Below are 15,043 nucleotides of genomic sequence, written 5' to 3'. Positions count from 1 at the left end.
TTTATTTATTCAACTGGAATTTTCCTTTCAACTATGAACCCTTTACGATTGTAGATCAGTTCAGTTTCTCAACCAGTCACGGTGCAAAAGGGCAACGATAAAGCTAAACCGACTTCAGATCAGTTTTTAGAGCTATGCACTAAGGAAATGCGTCACTACTTCGCCGGTGACGTGGCCGCTGGGGAAGTCGTCCTGTTTGTCGTGCCAGCTTCCTCACCTCCGGATTTCACGCTACATACCTTCGCTCAACATCAACTTATTTCCACATTAGGGAACGAATTGCTCGTTTTTTCCCGTTTTGTTTCTGACGTTGTGTGTTTTAGAGGTAGTCGGTTGAATTAGCCACCCACTCCTGCCAACCATGGAGACGCTTGGCAATTCGCACAAGAAACAGAAGCTAAGGAACACCGCCGAGAGCTGGGTAAGGTCCCCCCCTCCTTTTTTTAAAATTATTTTTTATTATTATTATTTTTTTAAAAGCTGTGTTAATTCAACACAACTTTCTATTATGTCCTTCCACCTCTGTATTACCAACAGTTAATAAACGAACATGCTAGTCGGTTAGTAGCTAGTCAGCTAGCGTAGTTAACTCTGTTTACAGCGCTATACACCAAAGCTAGCTTTACCTACCCAACCTTACTTGCTATCTACGCCTAGACTAAAAAATTGGCTGCAAACGTTAATGAATTTCATACTGTAGCTCTTGCTTGATCTGTTTGTTTAATGCCAAATCAACTCTTAAAAGCATTGCATTGTCTGATTTTAACATCACAGCAAGCAAAACTGTTATTACCTTAAGGCTGCATGGTGAAGTTCTTGATTGATTCTTGGCAACAGTTCTGTCAACTAATCCAACAAAGGTTTTCTATCACAATTAGTCAGACCCATGAAACAAATAGAATAACCTCAGACTAACACATAAAAACTTTAATTCCTAATTCTTGGATCAAGAGACAAAACTTGAAGCTATTTGAATGCAGTCACTTTTTGACCAATAATGTAGTTTTGAGAAGCTGGCTGGACAGGACAAAAAATTTAAATTCATCACTCTGGGCAGTCGTTGAGACAAATATTCCTTACAAATAAGGTGTTTTCACAAGAAATGGCAGCTTATTGTATTCCAGTAATGATATATCAAGGTTATCTTAAAATTATATCTTTTGTCATTTATTTTAAGTTTTGTTTACTTGATGTATCGTTTCTAAACTTCTATATTTGTGATGAAATGACCAAAAAAAAAAAAAAAAAATCTACATCATTTTAGGGAATGCAACGTGCAACTAACGTCACCTATCAAGCTCATCATGTAAGCAGAAACAAACGTGGGCAGGTTGTGGGTACAAGAGGAGGATTCAGAGGATGCACTGTGTGGTTGACTGGTATGATGCAAGTTGTTGTTGGAAGAAATTTTAGGATGTCCTTAATTTATAAGGTTTTCATAATATTGTGGTTTTCCTCTGTACAAAGGTTTGTCTGGTGCTGGGAAGACCACAGTAAGTATGGCTCTGGAGGAGTACCTTGTCTGTCATGGTATCCCCTGCTACACACTGGATGGAGACAATATCCGCCAGGGTCTGAACAAAAATCTGGGTTTTAGCCCAGAGGACCGTGAAGAGAACATTAGACGCATTGCTGAGGTGGCCCGACTTTTTGCAGATGCAGGTCTGGTCTGCATCGCCAGTTTCATTTCTCCGTACAGTAGGGTGAGTAAAGAATGCATCAGTGGTTGCATGTCTGATAATGTCTATGCCACACAAGTAAATTTTGGTCCTTTATTAACAGTTATATTTAAAAGAAACTATTATTAACAGGACGCTGCTGTAAAACACACTTCTGTTTTTGAAAAATATGACTTTTTTTTATAATGATGACAATATCAATAATGGCAGTCTGCTATCCCTATCCTGCTGAGACTGATGATTAATTGAAAGGTAATAATGAACTACATTTGCTAAATGCTGTGCAAGCTATTTTGAGGCATATTGGTGCTTTATTTAATTTGCTGCAAGAAAAAAAACAAATAGAAAACCCAATGAGCCAAAAAAATGTACCACCTTAATTGTTTGATTTAATGTGTGAATCTCATTTTTCTCTGATAGGATCGGCTTAATGCCAGAAAGATCCATGAGGCAGCAGGTCTACCATTCTTTGAGGTTTTTGTGGATGCCCCACTGGATGTATGTGAGCAGAGAGATGTGAAGGGGCTCTACAAGAGAGCCAGAGCGGGCGAGATAAGAGGTGAACAATGATTCGGTTAAGTTTAAGTGAAGTGCACAATTTATTGAAAGGCATGGATTCTATACTCACTATGCACTTATAAATCTTCAGATGAGTTAAATGAAAATGGCATCTGTTGCACATGCCTTTACACAGTGAGACTAAAAGACAATTCAAAATAAACTTTCATTATAGTAGACATGTAGACATACAAAGCAGAATTTATTGCCCAGGTAAGACAATGACAAGTTCAACACCACTGTTTTTTAGCTTCTGTTAATGTAAATCTGCAAACGCTAACACTAATTTCCATGGTCACCAAACAATTGTGATTAGGTTACTGCCAACAACTGAATGTGGCGTATAATAAATAGTACCTTATATAAATGATTTTTCAAGTATTTTATAATAACAAAACTTATAATAACAAATATTGCGATGGAAACATTAGTTTACATTAGTTTATCCTCTTAGTTTTTCTCATTGTGTGGCTTTATGCAGAAGACCTGAGGCGTTAACGTTTCGTACTTCAGCTTCCAGATGTTATTTACCCTGCAGCTTCTTGTTCATTCTGCTGAGTGGTCCTCACCTTCTGCTATAGTTTGATAGTTAATGGAATTTTGTGCTAATCTGTCCTCTGATGTTCTGCTTTCTATCTTGAGAAAATGCAAGATTTGTTTTTATCATCCAAGTTAATGACCATTTCATGTTTGGTGTTGCATTTCTACCTGCAACTCTGTTAAATCCAATGTGTGCGTGTTTACGCAGAGTGGAAGATGAAACCAGTCGTGCGATTAATAATTAAAGGGCACAAAATAAGTTGGTTTATGTGCACTGTATTAGAAATCAATATTTCACTCTGTCTTTATTCAAAGCTAATTGATTAATAGAAAGTGAACTTTCCTGAAAGTGTTGGATATTTAAATATAACAGAGTGCAAACTGTACATATCTTTAATCAGGTTTCACTGGCATTGACTCTGAGTATGAGAAGCCAGAAGCTCCAGAGTTGGTGCTGAAGACAGACTCCTGCAGTGTGAATGACTGCATACAACAGCTCATTGACTTGCTTCAGGAACGGGTGAGGGGCAAAAATATTTTGTCTTGATATTTTTCTTGTTAAATATTATTTTTTTAAGGTTAAATTAGGACCTTGAAGTTCTGACCCAATGCTTAAAAAGTGCTGTAGTTTCTCCTTTAGCCACTAGGGGGCAGAGACGCATCATAATTGTATTGCGCCATCCATCCATTTTCTATAACCGCTTACTCCATATATTTGCATACATTTTTTATGCTAATGCAAATATACTTCAGTCATGTCATTCAATACTCTTTTGGTGAATTGTAAATCTTAACAGATAACCTTTATCATGAAGGATGTTTTTTGAATGCACTTTGTTTGACATTTTATCTGCAGGATATAGTTCCTGTTGATGCCTCATATGAAGTGAAAGAGCTGTATGTTCAGGAGAATACGCTGGATTTGGCAAAAGCTGATGCAGAGACTCTGCCTGCTGTGCAGATCGGAAAGGTGATTGTCATGTTTTTTTTATTTTTTTGTTTTTTAATTTATTAAATTTTTTTTTTAATTTGACAAATTCTGAGTAATCTTATTCCTTGTAGTAAATGCAACTAGCAAACTAATGAAATCTATATATTTTGTACTTTGTATTTGACTACCCATTTGTCTGTCTACTTACACATTATGCTACATCCTTTAAATTTGAGCTGTATTTATGATAAGTTGATCAGACTGTGACCTACTGTATATGATCGTATGACCGTCAGGTGGACATGCAGTGGGTGCAGGTGCTGGCTGAAGGCTGGGCCACTCCTCTGAATGGCTTTATGCGAGAGAGGGAATATTTACAGTGTCTTCATTTTGACTGTCTCCTGGATGGTAAGATGTTTTTTTGAATGACTGTTTTAATTTAATAATAATGACTAAAAAATATTCACATTCTGTGCTATTAAAAACAAAAGCACTAGATGGAGTCGACTGCACACAAAGTGGGATAGCAAATATAGTGGATGACTCTCTTCGGCGTACATTTTTTATGTAGTTGTGGCTTTTGTTCATTTGTGGTGTTACAATCGCAACAATATCTTTTAGATATGATAAAACTACAGTAATGTGTAGTTTACTGGTTGCTCTTTTTATTGATAAAAAAATGTCAGAGCTTAAAGTAACACCATCACAGGTTTGGTTGAACTAGCAGCCTTAGATTTTCCTATTATTAAAAAAACTTAAAAGAATAGGAAAGAAAAATAATTCCATAAGATGTGATATTATACAAACTACAGTTCTGTTTTGTAGCATCAAACATTTTGTTGGCTGCACACAGTCTAGAATAAGATGTACAAACAATAAGATGAAGTGAAATTTAACTAAATGTGTTTTAAACCTTTAGATTTTGACAGGTCAAAATCTCAAAATCACAGCCAGAAATATGTGCATATATTCAGATGTGAAAGGTCATGATTCTTTTCTGTTCGTCCTAAGGGTGAAGGACACAGAGGAAGAAGCTTTCTATTGATTGACACTGCACACCGCCATTTGTCCATTTTCACTTCCTTCCATGGATATGACAGTAAATGGATTGATTACACACAGTATAATGTTATAACCGGTCGGGAAGCATAAAACTGTAGGTTTCGCTAAACAAAATGTCAGCAGAGATAAACAGAAATCTAAAGTCAAGCTCATGTCTCCACCATTTGGACATTTGGAAGTTGTGTGTGTATGTTTTATTGAAACCAGCTGTGAGCTCTTCCCTGTGACACAGGGGACCAGAAGGGCGTCCAGATGGAGGCAGGGGTACAACAATGAGAAAGTCTCTTCTTGTCTTCAAAATTTTTGTTATAATATTATGTGAAAAGTGTGTGGGTCTCGATATTTTCATCAACCTGAGGGAAAATAATGCCAAAAGAATTGTTTCGCCACACTGATAAAATCATGACATGAGGGAGGGCAAAGCTCCAGTGTAGTGTAGGATTTTTTTTATTTTTTATTTTTTTCTGGAAGTTCTTGAATTGCAGCTCTAAGAACTCGTTGTAGCTTGTGGTTAAAGTGTATGTTCCACATAGAGCCTGAAGGTGCATGGCATGAGTCTTTGCAACAATGGTTGAACTGTTAAGTTGCATATGCTCAATCTTTGGGTATCTTAACTGGTCTTTTGTATGTCGTCTCATCTTGGCGTAATACATTTAGATTCAGAGCATTTAGACCCATTTATTTTGGCATCATGAATAATAATAATAATAAAAACATTTATGACAATTTATAGAGAAAGTGAAATTATGATTTTAATAATTATAACTTGGTTAAAATAAGAAAAAATAAAATCACATGTATTTCAACAATTTATTAAATGCTTACAGCTGTGGGCCTTGTTCTAATCCATTCATCATCTCAACTGATGGTCAAGGTGTTTCTTTCAGTATATAAAAATGAAGACCACAGGATTTATTGCAAAGATTATTTGCCAGATTATTGCTAAGGTTATTGTTAGATGGACATTTGGAGTATATCTGTATAAATACACACTATGCTTCCCTGCCAGGTGGTGTGATCAACCTTTCCGTGCCTGTGGTGCTGCCGGTGTCAACTGCAGATAAAGAGCGTTTGGATGGTGTAACAGCGATGGCCTTGGTCTACGAGGGCAGAAGAGTGGCCATCCTTCGTAACCCAGAGTTTTATGAGCACAGAAAAGAAGAGCGCTGTGCTCGGCAGTGGGGCACCACCTGCAAAGACCACCCGTACATCAAGGTCAGTGCTTTAGATGAGAGCTCTCCTGTTCACAACTAGTTTGATTCCTGCATCGAAAGCTAGACTACTTCACAGATATATTTGTGGGGTCTTTTTTTTAACCATTAGATGGAGAGCATGCATGTGTACACTACCGTTCAAAAGTTTGGGGTCACTTTGCCATTGGATTCAATAGGGAAGTGACCCCAAACTTTTGAACGGTAGTGTATATACCTATGATTTATCCACCTGCACTGCACTGCATGATTCCCCTACACTTTGAGCATGCTGAGGAAATCTGCTCTGGGTTCTTTATCCTGTTGACCTCTCCAAAGAAAATCACTGTGAAGCATCTTTCATGACTGAGAGTAGGCCAGTGTTGGACAGGCTGGAATAATTAGAGTGTGGAAAACAAATCACAACATGATCCAGGAAGCATCTCTCTGGGGAGCGAAGTGGTCATTGATCAAGGCACGTAGACACCTCTGCCCCTGACAACGTTCAGCATTTTACATAAAGCTTGCCAGAACAAACTGTAATCATTCTGTTTGGAAGTTATGGATAGCAGTATGTTCTTATGTTAAATGGTTGAATTAGATGTCTGTGAAATATGTGACACACAAATTAATTGTCTTGTTTTACTCTTTTTTGACAACTTCAAAGTGCTTCTCAGAATTCATGTCGAAATTCTTTGAATGTCAACTTGTGTACTCATGATACACTTAGAACACATCCCATTTACAAAACCATTAACATTTGTTTTCTAGTTCACAAATTTAAAAATTGTATGCCAACACCTGCAAATGCAAGATGCTTCAATTTGGCAGACTTTGCTTCAATGAAAACTACTAGATTGTCTCTGTCAGTTTGTAACTTCATGACTTTAAAAAAGTAGACATTTAACACATCATAGAGCTGTAGCTGAATCAGGTTATCACCGTATTCGTATCATATTCATGTGCGTCAGAGAATGCAAAAGCATCTACTTTCTTAAATTCTCCTCAGACAGAACACAGATACCAGCGGGACTTTTCATATTGCTTAATTAAAGACTGAATATATTGAAGAGTTTAGCTTTTCTGCCACAATGCCCAGTGATTGTTTGGGTCCACTCTCATTTTGCAGGTGTTATATTTGGATGCAGAGCCTCCATGCCCCCACAAATCTGTTTGAAATTGTAGGGCTCACTCAGCTGCCTACAGCTTTCCAGATATATCCAGGCTTTTATCTTTTTGTCGCATATCGATGGGGCTCAGATGGACTCCGTGAGGTGATAATGTCCTGAAATGATCCTGTACACCCTGCAGGAAGCGGTAGCAGCTTGTTGCTTAAGAAAAAAGAAATGTTGTCTGGCTAATTTTATATTCCCATTGTTTTCAGAATCAGTGCAGTTTGTTTGGCTGCTTAAAATTGACAAGGGTTCAGAAGAGAACTAAAAATAACCTACATGACATTTGGTGATTTTTATTTTTTTTCCTGCTGTCATACTGCCCTACTGCTGGCTTATTTGAAAGTCCTTTGTTGCAAAAAGTTTGGCCTCAGATCTTTAGCAGCAGATAGCAGCTGTCTCAGTATTTCAGCACACTTGGTAGTAATTTTAAATTTTTGCTTTTATCTTTTTTTTCCCTCACCTTGTTCTTAATGAAATCTGGCCTGGTAATGTGTTTAAAGCTACATTGCAAGTTTCATAAACTGGTACTGTGGCTCTCTTCTGTCAACACCTGATGCTTCAGTGCTGCCTTGACACACATACTCCATGCTCTATTTCCCCAAATATGATTCTTTATCCACTCTAACCTAACATGTGTGTTCAGCCTGTCCTGATTAAGGTCCCAGTTGTTAAAGTGCGTGTATGTATACTTAAGTGTATGTTTAACTCTCTGCAGTGGAGCCCGTCTGTCAGCACTCCTTTCCAGTGATAGCAACTTCACATAACATGTAGTTAATCCACTTTTTCCTGTTTACCTGTCTGTCAGACAGAGCCCCCTTCACCGGAAGCTATGGTGCAGCAGCTGTTTATTTGGTTAGGCCCCTTTTCACATGTGAATATGAGGGACATTTACAATGGTTAAACAGAGCACATGTGTATGTGTGAGCCTCCTCTTTGGGTTTATCCACAAGCACATTATATCTTTCATGACTCATTTCAGGTCGACACTGGTCAAATTGCATGAATGACACTGTGGAAAACAAATCCCATGATCTTTAAAACGTTGTTCAGTTGTTTTTCATCACATCACATAGACACGTCTGTTGCTGACAACATTCTGATTTACGTACAGCTTATGATCAAAGTTATATTACTCTGTTTTTAAAGTATGGATATCAAAGAGCATTCACATGACAAATGATGTGTCAATGAAACAAATCACATGGATGGATTTGTAATGTACAAATGTGTCACTTTAGATCGTATTAAAATCACACAGCACATTGTTTTCAGTAACTTGAGCTGTAGTCTCAAAAGTGCCACAGGATGCAGGCTAAATGCATAGCTAGAAACAATAGCAGCCTGTTCCTGTATCATATGTTCGATAAATCTCATGAGGGAAAATACTCTGATTTTGTCTCTGCTTTGTTGATGAAATGAACTCACTCAGACTTGATGGAAAATGTGTTTGCTGTTACCTTTCAAGCCTGATACGATACAAATTGTGCATGAATGTCAATGACACAGGAACAGAAATAAAAAGCTTTAGTTGTAAATTTTCCAGAAAACCTTTGGGTTATGGCACAATTACTTAAAGTAGCCAATGTATGCACAGCAGTATTTTGTGGGCTGTTTAATGCTACATTTATTATGACTGATTCATGCTGCCCTGTCACGTTGCAGCTGGGTAGTAACTAGTAACTGGCTTAAGCACAGTTTTCATTTTAAAGATCACAGTGCATCAAGTCTGAATTAACTTACAGCTATGTTCACCATCACTATCTTCGTGACTCCTATTTCAGATGGTGATGGAAAGTGGGGACTGGCTGGTTGGTGGAGACCTGCAGGTTCTGGACAGGATATATTGGAATGATGGGCTGGACCAGTACAGGCTGACACCCACTGAGCTCAAACAAAAGTTTAAACAGATGAATGCAGGTATGGTGATGAGTGAGGAAATCTCAAAACCAGGAGCCAGTATGGTCACAGTGTTTATAAACTACTTTTGCTGTTTTGACTCACTCCAACAATTCTAGTCTTTAAATAAGAAATAAGTTTGTCACAGTACATGCATGACAGAAGAAAAGTCATTAAGACTATTTATCAGTAGTTGCAGTGGTTGGGCTTTTAGCAGCATGATCTTTGTGTACATTGTGATCTTGGATCGTCTTGTTCAGATGTCTACAGCTGTGTTTACTTGCATTTTAGCAAACCTTTCTTCACTTTTTTGATATATTTAGATGCAGTGTTCGCCTTCCAGCTCCGTAACCCAGTCCACAATGGCCATGCTCTTCTGATGCAGGACACACACAGGCGCCTCATTGAGCGAGGCTACCGCCGGCCTGTTCTTCTGCTCCACCCACTGGGAGGATGGACCAAAGACGATGACGTGCCACTGCCTTGGAGAATGAAGCAGCATGCTGCCGTGCTGGAAGAGGGTGTACTCAACCCAGACTCTACTATTGTTGCAATTTTTCCCTCACCCATGATGTATGCAGGGCCAACTGAGGTAATGATCAATAGTGTTGTATTTGTAGTTGGATGTTTGAGGTTTCTTTAAACACATGCATCATGTTTCCTTCAGAAGTGACAAAACAAAAATGTGTCTGCAGCAGTGAGTAATGACAGCACGTTCAGGGAAAGATGATTGTCACTTACTTTGCAAATTTTTGAGAGTGACAAATGACAGGAAACTAGGCTTAAAATTGTTTTGAGGCGTTCTGTTCAGTGTTTTCATGCCGTTCACAAACCTCTATTTGACTGAGCGGATTTGTGTAACCGAGAATCTTTTTAATCATTCACTTATGATAATAGAAAAGCTATGGTGCAAATCATTGAGAACAGATTGCGGGCTGGTGGATGTCAGCGAGTCAATTTAGTCTGTTTGTTATAGTGAATGGGAGGTTTTTAGAACCAGGCAAAGCCCCAGTCATAGCATTATAGCTCTACACTTGTTTACCCATTAAAAACAACACACCCTCGGTCTGCATGCTATTGAAATAATAGAATTTCCTCTCAAATGTTCACATTTAAAGAAGTTTCTTAAAAGCCCTGAAACTACTTTTCCTCGGTTAATTACTCTAAGTTATCTTAAAATCACTGATCCTGAAATGTAGATACAAAATGGATTCAAACTTAATAGCAGCACAATTACTAATTGCCAAGGATTAATGTGTAGATTTAATGATTATCGTTAATAAGAAGCAGAAAAACCCGTCAGAACTAATGTCGAGTGCAAGTCCTCGATGGAAGTAATTGTTAAAGGCTGGCTGGGTGAACTTGTGTGTGGGTGGTTCAGCAGAAAAAATAATAAAAATGGTAACCTTTTATACTTTATTATATCAGACAGCTAATCTGTTAAAATCAATACTGTTTTGATGTATTTTGCATTTTGCTGTTTTCATAATTAAACTTTCAAATGCTGAAATGAAAAAAAAAAAAAATGAATGAAATAAAATAACAGTGTTTGTAAAAGTTGACCCAGTATTTCACAGCTACACACCACAAAATCTGTACTGTTTCGTAAAGTGTAGTTGCAAGTTATTTTTTTTTTTTAGTTTTATTAGTTCATGCTAGAAATAACTAAACAATTGTGCTTAAATACAGGCTTTAGTCGCTGATTGCTTGGCACAAAATAGTTTTCTGTGAGTGGCATTGTATTTTTTCTCAATAGGTTTTTTTTTCTACTCCTTGTCCACAGGTTCAGTGGCATTGCAGAGCACGTATGGTTGCTGGTGCAAATTTCTATATTGTGGGTCGAGACCCTGCAGGCATGCCTCACCCTGACACAGGAAAAGACCTGTATGAACCCTCTCATGGAGCCAAGGTCCTCACCATGGCTCCAGGCCTCATCACTCTTGAGATAGTACCCTTTAAAGTGGCTGCTTACAACAAAGTCAAGAGAGCAATGGACTTTTATGATCCGAAAAAGTAAGTACACCGTACTCAGTTTTCTGTAAGTATGTACTGCTACATGTCTTGCGGTCTTAAGATTATTTATTATGGTAATGGGATACAGGAAAGGTTTACAGGCAATGCTCACTCATTTAATTTAAAAGCTTATTTGTAAATTTAGTCCAGCATAATACCTCACATTTAGACCAATTAGGCCAAGCTGCCTAAACAGACATAATATTCTCTAAATTAATTTCTCATTAGGCTTGTTTTGTTTACAAAAAAGAACCCGCCATCCATTTTCTTTCTTTCTTGCTTTCTATCTGCAGTAAAATGCTGAGCCAAGAATAACAGCAGTTGTTTTTCTTCCTCTTACTGTTAAAAGGTTTCATGGATTAGTATGACCTTTGATGTTGCTCAAAATTACAGACCTGCCACTGATTAAAGACTGTATGGACACTGTACACAATGACAAACAAAAGTCACAGTTTCTTTGCTCTTTCCTCCTGGTCTGATGGGGCCACTTCCATCAGATTATGCAACTGTTGTTGTGTTCAGCTGAAATGTTAGGACTAATCAAAAGAATAGTTAGTTTTCCATTATGTATGTTTGGGACATGAAGTCCATAGCAAACCGTTGATCTGTAACATTTAAGTCTTCTCTGAAGAGAAGTTTTAAAAAATAACTAATATTTATTGAGGTGAGGAAAAAGTTTGTGGAAGGTCACATATTTCACTAGGTGCTTATTTATTGTGTTAGATAGGTAACAGAGATTAAAGGTTTGTAATCATTAGTTCTAACAATTTTAATTCAAGACTTACATTTATTAAATACACAAACAATATTGTCTTAAAACAAAGCAAAGCATATCCATTTAGACTTGTGGAAAATTATAAATCAAATTAAAGAACTAGAAATATATTTACAAAATATTTTTAAGGAGACACACAATGTAAATAATCTGCTTTGTAGCTGTTTAAGATCATGAAAAATCATTTAGTTGCCTTTAAAGAAAGTTTTTTTTTTCATATTTCATAATGCCATTGCCAGTCTCTTGTGCAAAAATGTACCTTTTTTCATGTAATCCACTTTTCATCTCACTTCAAGGCCATGGTCCAAATTACTAGGAAGCAAAGAATACTGAATTTCCAGTCTGCAGACGTCACTCTAATGTTTCAGCATTCCATTCTCTCCAGCTGGTCTTGCCAATTTTCAGGAGTAATATTGATGACCAACTTAATCACAACACATCTCTATCTTCCTTTAAAGTGCCATGGCTTGTATCAGAGCAAGCTGTTTCCAGTTTTACACTGGAAGAATTTCAGGGTGAAGCCAACTTTTTTGATGTGCTGCCATATGATTAAAAATTAGAAATTTTATTCACTGAACTTCTAGACTTTAACCCTCAGTGTGAGCTCAGTGCAGACATGCAAATATATCTACTGACAAAAAGTTTAAAACTTGCTGAATTATCCCCCACGCCTAATCAATTTATAGATAAGGACAATAAGTATGAAGGAAACTTGTAAGGGCTCCATTCAGCAGCAGTCTGAAACCACAACAGTCTTCCACTGCTTGCTTCACATTAAGCTTCTTGTTTTTTTTTTTTTAATCAAGCAATCCCAAAGAGCAATTTAAAGTCACATTTCATAAAAAAGAAGGAAAAAGAGTTGTGCTAGTTACTTAATTCAAGAAGTAACTCAGTTACTTTGTTGATTACTTACACCAAAAAGTAGTTACTTGTTACTTAATTCAAAAAGTAACTCAGTTACTTTGTTGATTACTTACACCAAAAAGTAGTTTTTATTAAAAGTAACTTTAGTTACTTTTGTAAAAGTAAAGATTTTCTTAAAAATTCTCCTATGAATATGCTTATAACTTAGTGTTGTTGAAATATAATACAACTTTAAACACAAAGTAGTTTTTCAACACTAATTAACGAAGTCAGGCCAGCAAATAATAAAAAAAGTAATATTTTTAAGTAATTTATTTTTATTTACGTATTTCCTTATTTATTCGTGGGTATTGTCTCTGTCTCTCTGTCAAGTGAAGTTTGTGTGTGTGTGTGTGTGTAGGTAGGGGCACGCCATTTCGGGCACTCACGGTAACCAAGAAAACAGGGCTGTGGACACTAGTTTCTGATCAAAAGGATTGTTATGTTCATGTTTCCCACTCGGCATCCAGTGGTTCTTGCTTTGTGGACAGCTGTAAGAGAACCAGGAGGGTTTGACAGGTGGAGCAGAGGAAGCCTCAAACCATGATATTTACTAGTGACCTCACAGAAAAATAAGCCCAACAAGTGGACTTTGCAACACTAGTAACTCGTTACTACCCAACACGAGTGGAGACCAAAACTGATAATAAGGATTGTAAAAGCAGTGTGAAGTACAGAAAAGTATTTAAAATAAATAGTGTTAATGCTTTGCTTTCCTTTATTAACTCGGACCTTTATTAGAAATTGGAGAACTCAGGCATGCACAGAGAGAACACCCACACTCCACACAGAAAGTTCCCATGTGGCATTTGAACCAGGAACCATCTTTCTGTGGGTCAAATCTGCAGCCCATATATACAAGGCAGATGGTATTATTTCCAACTTTCACCATTAAGATTTTACATCCAGAAACATTGATTTATTTGCAACTTGATTCAGCCAATTCTGATCTAGCTGCTGGCTCTGTCCTCTCATATAATCCGTGCTATTAATAAACATCTGCTCATCAGTTTGAAATAGCTTTAAAACTCTCCCTTTGTCATTTGCAGCCATCAAGATTATGATTTCATCTCAGGCACACGCATGCGTAAGATGGCTCGCGAGGGGGAGAACCCTCCTGATGGATTCATGGCACCGAAGGCCTGGGCTGTGTTGAAAGAATACTACAAGTCACTGGAGAAGGACTAAAGGTGGAGTCTCAGATTAAACAAAATGAAAACAAACAAACAAACATGGGAACACAGTGGGTTATGTTGATTTCTGAAAAGATAAATGTGGGGACCACTCTTAAAAACCTCACTCTGGCTTCTATCTGTTATATTTATGCTAAACTGTTGCGCAAGATACTGGTCTCAGTTTCTTTTAGTCTTGTCACATTTGTGTTTTAACAGTATGTGTTTTATTTAACTGAATTTCCTCTGAAATACTGTAGAAAAGGTCAGTGCACTAAAGAGAATTTTTAGAGAATGTGTCATAAAAGTACATGTTTGTGTTTCTCACCAACTGAACAACTGTATATTCTGGTAACTGGTTATAAAGTGAAGACCAAGAAGGTCTCATAATGACCTGGTTTCAGTGCTGTTGAGCAGCACTGAGTATTCAGAATGAATATTGAGCATTTGTGATGTCCAAATTTTTAAAAGGTTGCTGCACATGCTGGACGGTTCTTATTGCACCCTGAGCTCTAGACAAGCTGCTTTTTACATTATACATTCACAAGTGGCTGTGGCCATTACTCAAATTTGGTGTGCTCTAGTATTTTAAGTAAACGTTGAGTGCCTTGGTCCTTAGTTATTTCACATGGTGTCTTGTTTGAATTAGGACACACACATGCTTTTTGTCCCACCTGTTGCATTGATACACTTTAACAGTTCATGTAGTTAAACAGTGATCAACACAATCACAAACTTTTAGGGAAAAAAAGCCGTCATCATAGTCTATTTATTGTCTCCTAACATTACCATGTCTGTCATTTTAACTGTGAAGTGCATGTAGGTATGTAGTGCTCCAATGTTTTGGTATTTTGTTAAGTTTTCAACATTTTCTTTTTCTTTTGCCTTCCTGGATTTAATATTTTCCATGTGGTAATTCGTTTTTAGAAGTTGGCCTGTATAATCAGATGGTTGAGGGTTACAAAGAATCCGATTTGTAATCTTCTTGTCCAATAAACCATTTTTTAGCAAAGAACAGTTTTGTCTATTCTTTTCTTTCTGTAATCTTTGCATTTGTTACATTTTTAAAAAAAACAAATCAAGGATTGAAATAATAGTGTTTTATCCAAGAATTGATATTATCTAAGAATGAAATTTTAAATAGAAGTG

The 15,043-nt window shown here is 37.1% G+C and overlaps 1 protein-coding gene across 1 annotated transcript; it reads left to right on the top strand.

The window, feature by feature from the left end:
* Positions 1-160: 160 nt before the first annotated feature.
* papss1 (3'-phosphoadenosine 5'-phosphosulfate synthase 1) lies at positions 161-14,899 on the top strand. Its single transcript, XM_041982951.1, has 12 exons — positions 161-421; positions 1,265-1,379; positions 1,468-1,703; positions 2,100-2,238; positions 3,179-3,297; positions 3,634-3,747; positions 4,005-4,116; positions 5,780-5,985; positions 8,917-9,052; positions 9,355-9,623; positions 10,815-11,044; positions 13,772-14,899. The coding sequence occupies exons 1-12, from the start codon at positions 362-364 to the stop codon at positions 13,908-13,910; spliced, it is 1,875 nt and encodes a 624-aa protein (XP_041838885.1). The 5' UTR covers positions 161-361; the 3' UTR covers positions 13,911-14,899.
* Positions 14,900-15,043: the final 144 nt, after the last annotated feature.

This window comes from Melanotaenia boesemani, chromosome 4, assembly GCF_017639745.1.
Source record: "Melanotaenia boesemani isolate fMelBoe1 chromosome 4, fMelBoe1.pri, whole genome shotgun sequence".
NCBI lineage: Eukaryota > Metazoa > Chordata > Actinopteri > Atheriniformes > Melanotaeniidae > Melanotaenia > Melanotaenia boesemani.
Note: the sequence above shows the minus strand (reverse complement) of the source record. Positions and strands in the feature narration are given on the sequence as shown.